This window comes from Chiloscyllium punctatum, chromosome 25 (assembly GCF_047496795.1).
Source record: "Chiloscyllium punctatum isolate Juve2018m chromosome 25, sChiPun1.3, whole genome shotgun sequence".
In the NCBI taxonomy this organism is placed as follows: domain Eukaryota; kingdom Metazoa; phylum Chordata; class Chondrichthyes; order Orectolobiformes; family Hemiscylliidae; genus Chiloscyllium; species Chiloscyllium punctatum.
Window position 1 is genome coordinate 14,851,538 of NC_092763.1, and position 10,893 is coordinate 14,862,430.

Sequence of the window (10,893 nt, forward strand, 5' to 3'; positions counted from 1 at the left end):
TGCAGTCCTCGCTTTCTCCCTGTAATATGATGGTGTTGGGGAGTAGATAAGTTTTTGATTTTAAACTATATTGTATTGAGATAATTTGGTTTATTTTATTTCATTTATTTCTCTTACATGATAAACTTCTGTGCTATTGTCAAACCCAAATGTACAGCCCTGTGTGTTACTGCTTCGGTGAAAGATTGCTATGGCAACTGAAAACAAAAAAAAAATGATGATTGCTTGAGCCAAACTCTCTTCTGGGATCTGACTTTCCAGCGGTAACATCAACTATTCCCATAACAAATACCAAAGTTTGTAAACAGAAATAATTAAAAAAGTCAATTTTGTTACAAAGATAAACTTAGCATGGTTAGACATGACAGAATGCTGCTCCAATAACAGTGGTTAGGTAGAAACTGCAGCTTATTCTGAGAAGTAGTGAAAGGACAAATCAATTTGTTATGTAAATAGATTTACACTGAAAGCCATTCACTTCCCAGTTATTGATGCAAATATTAAAGTGGGCAGTATCACAGTTGGAAAAATAATTTTAAATCTTTTTAGCTCTTTTCACCACTTTCATGGGAAAGTCGATGATTCAATGTAAATTTTACATCAGACCATTGCAAGGAAGAGAGGTTAGAAAAAGGTTAACTTTTATTTATCTGAGTCTACGAAACATCTGTAATAACAATATACCGAAAAACATAAAATCAAAGAGCAGGGGTAGACAATTCAGCTCCTTGAGCCTGGTCCAGCATTTAATACAATCGCAGCTAATCTCACTTCAGCCTCAACTCCTCTTTCCTGCCCACTTCCCACAACCCTACAACCCTTTACTCATTCAAAATCTGCCTATCTCCTCCTTACATTTACTCAAGTTTACTTTTCCTTAAGGATCTCGGCATCCACTGCACTCTAGGATAGAGAATTCCGCAGATTCGTGACCATTTGAGAGAAGTAATGTCTCCTCATCTTTGTTTGAAATCTGCCACGCTCTTGCCTAAAACAATGATCTTTTGTTCTAGATTGCCCCACGAGTGGAACCATCTGCTTCAATATGCTTTCCTTTATTGGTCAGAGTATTGAGTACAGGAGTTGGGAGGTCATGTTGTGGCCATACAGGACATTGGTTAGACCACTATTGGAATATTGCATGCAATTCTGGACTCCTTCTTATTGGAAGGATGTTGTGAAACTTGAAAGGGTTCAGAAAAGATTTACAAGGATGTTGCCAGGGTTGGAGGACTTAAGCTATCGGGAGAAGTTGAATAGGCTGGAGCTGTTTTCCCTGGAGCATCAGAGGCTGAGGGGTGACTCTATAGAGCAAGGACGGGCAATTAATTCTTCCAAGGGGCCATATGAGAAACCTGAGTTGTGTTGGAGGGCCGAACCAACAATAAGTTGAACATAATTCTGCTCAGTATTAATTTTCTCCCATTGTAAAAAGTACTAAAGTATATAGTTTTGCACTGAAACTTATAATCAAAAGAATAAGGATATTCTGTGACAATAACGATATGAAATTGTGGAGTAGGTTAAATATAGAAGAAATAAGCAGTAAAAACAATAATTTCAGTATTTCATTTTATTTTTAACATGTTAATCTCCCAAACCAATAATGAAAATATGTTTCATTATTGTTCAGTATTACAAACAACAAACAACTCTATACAAAAAGCAATAAGTGCTTTTGATGTTTTTCAGTTCATTTTACTTGTTTAGTGAGAAAGATCCAGTTTGTTTTGGGCTTGAACAAGTGACTGAAATCTGGGTGAACGTCTGAGGTGGATATGTGAAGGACAGCTGAGAGGTGATCATCAGTGACAGAGGATCGGGATTTGGATTTGTTGAACTTCATCACTGAGAATGCCTGTTCGCATATATAGGTAGATCCATAGAGGACTAGAATCTTCTGAGCATGCCTCCTCATGTGGAGAAAGTTCTCCTCTTTGAGGGAAGAGTAAAAATCAAGCAGTGAGACTGACCTAAAGTACTCTGCCAGAAGTGTGTGAGACTGCAGGTCAATGAGTTCAAGCTGAACATCACTAGGTGCATTCCCCACATTGCATGTAAATGGGGGAAAAAAATCATGTGCATTTCATTCTCAACCATTTTAAAGTCTTGAAATCACCTTGAAAATTCACCATGCAGTGCTTCTAACATCGATGAGTACCTGTGGGAGGTGATCAGCTGAAGGTGCGGCTTCCTTCAGTGTTGGCAAGTGGATGAGAATGTTGTCCTCCATTTGGCTTGAGAGAAGCTGCAACTTTCTCATAAAAGCCTTCACCAAGTTGTACATTTCATGCACAAAAAGGCCCTTGCACTGCAGTTTCACATTTAGTTCATTCATAAGTGCAGTCACATCAACAGCAAAACCAAGGTCTGTAATCCAGTCTGCATCTGAAAGCTGTGGAATGCCATTCCCTTTCTTCACACAGAAAGCTTGAATCCCTTCTCTCAGGTCCCACACACTTTTCAGCATTTTGCCCAGGCTGAGCCACCTGACAGCTGTGTGGTAGCCTATGTCCCGATGTTCAGTCTCATTTTTCTCCAAAAGTGCAACAAACTGCCTGTGATTCAAAGCTCTTGCCCTGATGAAGTTAACGATTTTAGTTACAACATCAACCACATGGTTAATTTTTAACACTGACTTACACAACACTTCCTGATGTATAATACAATGCAAAAATACCAATTTCTGTTCAGGGTCAATTTCTGTCACTTTATCCTGCATTCTCTTTAAGAGTCCAACATTTCTTCCTGTTAGATTTGGACAACCATCCGTTGTCACACCCGCCAGCTTGTCCCATTTTAGTCCCAACGTGTCCAAACATGAGTTTACCTCCGTGAACAAATCATTACCAGTTGTTGTTCCTTTCATTGACTGCATGGTGGCCAGCTCCTCCGTGATTTTAAAGTCCGTAGTTATCTCACGTACGAAGATGAGTAGCTGGGCTGTGTCACGTATGTCGCAGCTATCATCCAAAGCCAAGGAAAAAAAGTCAAAGTTGACCGCTCTGTGCTGCAGCTGAAGCTCCAGATTTCTTGCGATGTCCCCAATCCTTCTCGTTACAGTGTGTCAGGAGAGGGGCACACTCTCAAATGCCTCCTTTTTCTCTGGGCATATTAGTTCTGCAGAGTCCAACAAGCACTCTTTAATAAACCCTCCATCAGAAAATGATTTACTATTTCTGGCGATTTTGTGGGATATGACATAACTTGTCTTAGTGTGAGCTGACATTTTGAGAGCTAGCCAGCAAGCATCACTTTTAGCTGTTCACGCACGCACGCAAGCACATACACGTGCATATGCGTCCATACATAAATAAAAAAAAGCAACCTTTTCAAAACAAAAGCAACACAGTTGTATTGCATGCATCGCGTAAGTACTTTTTCATTTATGTTCTCATTTAAGATTGACCTCATGCGGGCCAGACAGGAATGACCAAAGGGCCGGATATGGCCCGCAAGCCGTAAAATGCCCAGGTCTGTTATAGAGGTTTATAAAATCATGAAAGGTATAGATAGGATAAGTACACAGAGTCTTTTCCCTGGGGTGGGGGAGTCCAAAACTAGAGGGCATAGGTTTAAGGTGAGGGGGAAAGATATAAAAGAGACCTCAGGGGTAACTTTTTCATGCAGAGGGTAATACGTGTATGGAATGAGCTGCCAGAGGAAGTGATGGAGGCTAGTACAATTGCAACATTTAAAAGGCATTTGGATGGGTATATGAATAGGAAGAGTTTGGAGGGATATGGGCTGGCAGGTGGGACTAGTTTAGGTTGGGATATCTGCTTGGTATGGACAATTTGGACCGAAGGGTCTGTTTCCGTGCTGTACATCTCTATGACTCTATGTGTATTTTGTCAATCCCCTTTTGCATCTTATAAACTTCAAGTAAATCTCCTCCCACCCTTCTAAATACTAACGACTCTATGCTTGAACTGTTCAAGCCTTTCATTTCTGGAGTTAATCAAATGAACCTTCTCTGAACTGCCTCGCATGCAGTTACATCCTTCCTTAAGTAAGAGACCAAAACGGTACGCAGTACTCCAAATGCTAAAATGCAATATTAAGATGGATGGACTTGTGGCAAAAATTGAATTAAATGATTTATATCTCGAATTACCATTACAGAAGCAATGTTGCAAAAGTTATCAAAACTGGGAATAAATATTCTAGAGTACGTAGTATTTTCAAGATCTTGGCAGAATGGCATAGGATTAGAGGGAGCTTTGATTGATTACATACATTACATTACTGTGTGGAAACAGGCCCTTCGGCCCAACAAGTCCACACCGCCCCGCCGAAGCGTAACCCACCCATACCCCTACATCTACATCTACATCTACCCCTTACCTAACACTATGGGCAATTTAGCATGGCCAATTCACCTGACCTGCACATCTTTGGACTGTGGGAGGAAACCGGAGCACCCGGAGGAAACCCACGCAGACACAGGGAGAATGTGCAAACTCCACACAGTCAGTCGCCTGAGGTGGGAAATGAACCCCGGTCTCTGGCGCTGTGAGGCAGCATTGCTAACCACTGTGCCACCGTGCCGCCCTAGTAGTAGATAACATAAAAGGAATGATTGAGAAAAGATCTGGCCTCAGAGGGTTATGCAGTGCAATGAGAATGGGTGAAAATTATGAATAATACAAGTAACAAAAGACTAGCATGGGTTGTTTATAGGCATCTGAATGTAATCATAACTTTGGACAGAGAAATTCTTGTAGTTTGTGACAGAAACAATGTAATGATTGTGGGGGCTTTTAATCTTCATAAAGTTTTCAAAGTGGCAAGATGCTATGGAAGCTGATTTATAGATTGTTTTGTAATAGTTTCTTTGAGTAATGCATCATGGAACTGATTTTGAAGCAGGCTTAATGTGTCATGTTGCAATCAAAGTTATTCTGGGAAGTAATGATAATAGCATTGAATTTCATGCTAAGTTTGGAAGCGATACTCTGAAAAAGGGTAGACCTGTTCCAAGAGTTGAAGTTCTAAATTGAAGCAAGGCCAATTTTGATGATATTAGGCAACAACTTTCAAAACTTAACTGGGGGAGGCTATTCACAGGTAAAGGAATAGCTGGAAGGTGGGAGGCTTTTAAAAATGAGATAACTAGAGTCCAGAGACTATATATTCCTGTTAATGTGAAGGGCAAGCCTGGGAGGTGCAGGGAATTCTGGATGACTAAAGAAATTGACGCTCTGGTCAAGAAAAATAAAGAGGCATATATTAGGTAAAGTGACTCTAGTGAACCTCTACAGGAGTACAAGGACAGGAACCTCGATTATCCGGCATTCGATTATCCAAACATTCAATTATCTGAACAAAATACTCTCTGCCCATGTTGTTTGGGTATTTAAGGTTCCTCTGTACTCAAGAGGGAAATCACGAGGGCAAAAAAGTGGACATGAGATAGCTTTGGCAAATAAGATTGAGGAGAATCCAAAGAAATTCTACAAATTCATTAAGGATAACAGAGAAAGAATAGGACCCCTTAACGATCAACAAGACCATTTCTGTGTGGAACCATTACAAATAGGTGAGATACTAAATGAGTATTTCACATTAGTTTTTTCTGTCCAGAAAGATACAGAAACTGGAGAACTTGGAGAAATAAACAGTGGTATCTTGAAAAGTGTCCATATTATAGAATAGGAGGTGCTAGACATCTTAAAATGCGTAAAGGTGGATAAATCTCCAGACCCTGATCAGGTGTAACCTAGAACTCTGTGAGAAGCTAGGGAAGTGGTTGCTGGACTCCTTGCTGAGATATTTGTATCATCAATAGTCACAGGTGAGGTGCCAGAAGACTGGTACCATTAGTTCAGAAAGGTGGTAAGAAAAAGCCAAGAAACTATAGACCGGTGAGACTAATATCAGTGATGGGTAAGTTGTTGGAGGTAATTCTGAGGGAAAAGATTTACACATGTTTGGAAAGGCAAGGACTGATTATGGATAATCAACATGGATTTGTGCATGGGAAATTGTGTCTCATTAACTTGTTTGAGCTTTTTGAAGAAGTGACAAAGAAAATTAATGAAAGCAGAGCGGTGGACATTGTCTATATAGATGACAGCAAGACCTTTGACAAGGTTCTTCATGGTAGACTGGTGGATGCAAAATTGGCTGGAAGTTAGAAGACAGAGGGTGGTGATGGAGGGTTGGTTTTTGGACTGGAGGCCTGTGACCAGCAGTGTGCTGTAGCACCAGTGTTGGGTCCATTGTTATTTGTAATTTTAAAAAATATGATTTGGATGTGAATGTAGGAGGTATGGTCAGTAAGTTTGTAGATTACACCAAAATCGGTGGTGTAGTGGATAATGAAGAGGGCTATCTCAGCATACTACGGAATCTTGGTCAGATGGGCCCATGGTCCAAGGAGTGGCAGGTGGAGTTTAATTTAGATAAACGCAAGGTGCTGCATTTTTGGAAAAGCAAATCAGGGCAGGACTTATACACTTTATGGTAAGGTCCTGGGTAGTATTGCTGAATAAAGAGACCTTGGAGTGCAGATTCATAGTGGAGTTGCAGGTTGACAGGGTAGTGAAGAAGGCATTTGATATGTTTGTCTTTATTGGTTAGTGCCCTGAATATAGCAGGCTTAATGTGCCATGTTGCAATAAAAGTTATTCTGGGAAGTAAAGATAATACTATTGAATTTCATGCTAAGATTGAAAGTGATACTCTGAGAGGTCATGTTACAGCAGTATAGGAAAGATGTTGTGAAACTTCAATGGGTTAACAAAATATTTACAGGGATGTTGTCAAGGTGGGGAGGGTTGAGCTATAGTGATGTGCTGGGGCTATTTTCCTGAAACGTTGGAGGCTGAGGGGTGACCTTATAGAGGTTTATAAAATCATGAGGGGCATGGATAGGATAAATAGACTAGGTCCTTCCCTCTGGGTGGGGGAGTCTAAAACTAAAGGGCATAGGTTGAAAGTGAGAGAGAATGGATTTTAAAGGTACCTAAGGGGTAACTTTTTCACATGGAATATGGAATGAGTTGACAGAGGAAGTGGTGGAGGCTGAAACGATTACAATATTTAAAAGACATCTGGATGGGTATATGAATAAGATGGGTTTAGAGGGATATTGGTCAAATGCTGGAAAATGGTACTTGATTAATTTAGCTTAGCTGATTGGCATGGGCGAGTTGGATGGAAGGGCCTGCTTCTGTGCTGTACATCTCTATGCAAATGGCAATCCTAAAGTTAATCAACCAAGTCAATTACATTAGTATGAAAAGAGAATAACTTTTAATTTGATCAATTGACTGAAATGTACAGTGTAACTGAACAGTGGAAAACATGCAAATAAAGGATTCAAAAAGTTCAAAAGAGGGTCATATGGTACTTTTGATGCTGTTTGTTGTGTTCTTCTTTAAAAGTTGCACTCTAAAATGGGGATACGTTTCGGACAGAAACATTTCTGAAATTGCTCAAAAGTGCAAGAGATATAATATGGGAGCTATGGAAACTAAACTTGCCAGTGATTTTACCAGGGTGTGTTTTTATTGATGTGATCTGTTTTGCTGAAAATAGATTGTGTTTAACTAAAAGTGGATCCTGTAATGTTTTATTGGTAGAATTAAGGAAAATGTTCAGATATCTTCATGCTTAATTGATTACTTGAAATTCTTATGCACTCAGTCTAGACTGGATGCTATTTTTGCTGTTCTTTTGTTGAGTTGCTTAATGCCCAAGAGTTTTGGTTCAAGCCCTGCTGTTTGAGATGACACAAAATTAAGAACTGTCTTGAATTTAGGACTTCTTTATGACAGACTTCACAACATGTTAAGATTAAATACAGCAATACGTGATATTCAGAGAGACACCAGGCTCTGACTGTTACATTATTTAAAGATTACTCCAAGAACCCTACCACCTAATGTTATTCAGTATATACCACATGCTTCTCTGCTAGTGTTTCTAACTTATTCAGTTTCTCACTTCTCTTCAATTCCACCCACATTGCCATTTATATCCAACCAGAAGGTGAACCAATAAAATTTGCAAATAAGACATACTGGCCAGACATGTGTTGTATACTTCAAAATAGAAGCCCAGTACTAAGAGTACATACATTTCCAAATATTGCTAATTTTGGTATTTGCTTCTTTTCCTTTGGACAGTGAAGAACATCTATATGTCATCATTACAAGGTTACTCCTCAGTCCTTGAAGCCCTACACAGCAAATATGTTGGAGTTCATTATGATGATGAAACATTCTAAAAGCATTACTGTCTTAAAGGAAAATCAAACATTGAAAAAATAAATTGGGGGCAACTTATTTCCAACCATCACATGATCCAGAGACCATGATAATACTTTGCATGTTAACCTTTGATGGATATTTGAGTGCTAGTATTTTGCCATGGTGCCTGGGAAGGGTGGATGATAAAAAGGGGTGTGAGCTAATGAAACATTGGCTCTTAATGAGACAGTATTTATGGGATTCTATTTGTCAAATATTCCAAGTGTGATTCTATTCAAAAAGAACACTGAAGATAGTTAATTCATTAAATTATTCGCCAATCATTGACTGTGAGCTAAAGCACACAATTAAAAAAATTATGCATGAGAAAAGTTTACAGATTGGCCTTGCTGACTTCAAACAAATGCTAACACCATCTGAAATCATGAGAGAATTAAATGGATTTACAATGAAAACTATCCTCCCTTAAACATTTGTTTAAAATTGCAAATGTTTTTCATATGCTAAGATACTCTTTTATGCAATTTAACTCTCTGTGTGGAGTTTGCACATTCTCCCCGTGTCTGCGTGGGTTTCCTCCGGGTGCTCCGGTTTCCTCCCACAGTCCAAAGATGTGCAGGTCAGGTGAATTGGCCATGCTAAATTGCCCGTAGTGTTAGGTAAGGGGTAGATGTAGATGTAGATGTAGATGTAGGGGTATGGGTGGGTTGCGCTTCGGCGGGGTGGTGTGGACTTGTTGGGCCGAAGGGCCTGTTTCCACACTGTAAGTAATCTAATCTAATCTAAACTAGCAATAGTCTATTTTGTAAAATAGTCATTTCAGTTTTTTTAGGGTTGCTCACAGCTGGTGGATTGACACTGACTTTTTTCACGATTAACCCATTTTCAATTGCATTTATCAAACTACACCAAGTACCGTTTTTAACAAGTGTTCAAGAATGTTTTCTAAAATGTCATTTTTATAATCCATATTTCAGAAAGCTTGATTGAGGTAGATTTTGCACTTATTGTGATGAAAACGAGTATGAATGGAGAACAAAATATCAATACAGGCTTCAAAATTGGTGCAGTTCTGGATGAAATTTCCGCCCATTTTGTTGATTTGATCTAAAGTGAAAAATCAAATAACTTTCGCACTTGCATTATTCTGATGAGTTGACATTGGCTGTGTACAAACCTTTTATGCGATCTTTTAATACTCAGAAATGGAGTGAGAGATATACATTAGCAATAGAAAGTTCGTAAATCCCTAGGACCCTATGATCTAAATCCCAGAGTATTCAGAGACATGGCAAAATGATTGTGAATACATTGGTAATCGTCTGTCAGAATGTAATAGTTTCTGGAATGGTGCTTGCAGTTCAGAACATTACAAATGTAACCACACTATTTCAGAAAGGACAGAGGAAAAAGTGATGAACTATAATGTGATTTGTCTGTTGTCAAAGCAGGCAAGATGCTAGAAATGGGTGTGATAATTGGAAACTCAAAATAATTATTTGATTGGACAGAGTCTACATGGAAAGGAAATTTTGTTTGACACAACCTGGCAAGAGTTTTTTTTTGAGGATGCTATTAGCTCTGTAATTAAGTGGACGTGGTATATCGGGATTTTCAGAAGGCTTTTGGTAAAGTTAGAGCACATGAAATAGGGGGCAATATAATAGGATGAATTGAGGACTGGAGAATGGAATATAAACAGAGAGCAGAATATACAGGTCATTCTCAGGTTTGCAGGCTATGGCTAGGAGATACTGCAAGAATCAGTGCTTGGGCCCCAGCTGTTAAAATCTGCACCAATATTTGAAATTGGTGACCAAATGTAATAGTTCCTACATCGTAGTTGATAAAAATCTAGGTAGGAAAAACGTGTTGTGAGGATTATGCACAGAAGCTTTAAGGGGCTTTAAGGGGCTTTCGACAGATTGCAAACAGCGGGTAAGTCACCCCTTATTTATGTGTGGAGAGTCCTTGACGCTGATCCAGTTCCCTCAGAGCCAGCTCTCAGCATGAACAGAATCCTTCACACTCCTGTTAAATCTGTCGGCCAGGGCTCCTTGCTTGGATCAGGTTAACCGCCCCAATCAGGGAACTCATATTCTATGAGGTCCACCTGGCTGACAGCGTTACAATCACAACATCCCTCCCTCCTGGGTTTGAGGGCATAAACTAGTTCTTTTCTCGTAGCACCTCCAGGAGTGTTTTAGCACTGGGTCAGGTGCTTCCAACTCTGTGTCGGATCCGGACAACATATAATGCACAGGAGATCACCTTTTGCACCAGAAGCACCTTGGAAGAAATTCATTCTCTCCTTCAGGCGGCAAAAGTGTTGAGGCATCAGCATCTGCCTTGACAATTTCAGATTCTGATACATCTTCAATGTTTGACAGCGAGGGAGAAACCACAGGATCCCGAACAGTTGGAAAGGCTGTTGAGGAGCCAGATACAGTTTGCTCCTGTACCATTTACGAGTTTGCAGCTTTCATTCAGTCCCAGTGCTTGTTCAGGATTGTCGCACGAAACCGAACTTTATACATCACTGCACCTGACCTCACCTCAACCATGCACGGCCATTTTTGTGGTTCCCACACCAAACGCTGTCACCTGAAGTAAGCTGTCTCTCTCTCTCTCACACACACAAACACTTAGTGGAGTGTTGTGTCTGGCATTGTCT

At 39.8% G+C, this 10,893-nt stretch overlaps 1 protein-coding gene across 1 annotated transcript; it reads right to left on the reverse strand.

Moving 5' to 3' along the window:
* Window positions 1-1,739: 1,739 nt before the first annotated feature.
* LOC140495614 (general transcription factor II-I repeat domain-containing protein 2A-like) lies at window positions 1,740-10,684 on the reverse strand. The gene is made up of 2 exons (XM_072594615.1): window positions 10,509-10,684; window positions 1,740-2,963 (listed from the first exon to the last, which is right to left on the reverse strand). Exons 1-2 carry the CDS (start codon window positions 10,682-10,684, stop codon window positions 2,129-2,131), a joined length of 1,011 nt encoding a protein of 336 aa, XP_072450716.1. The 3' UTR covers window positions 1,740-2,128.
* Between the last annotated feature and the right edge of the window lie 209 nt (window positions 10,685-10,893).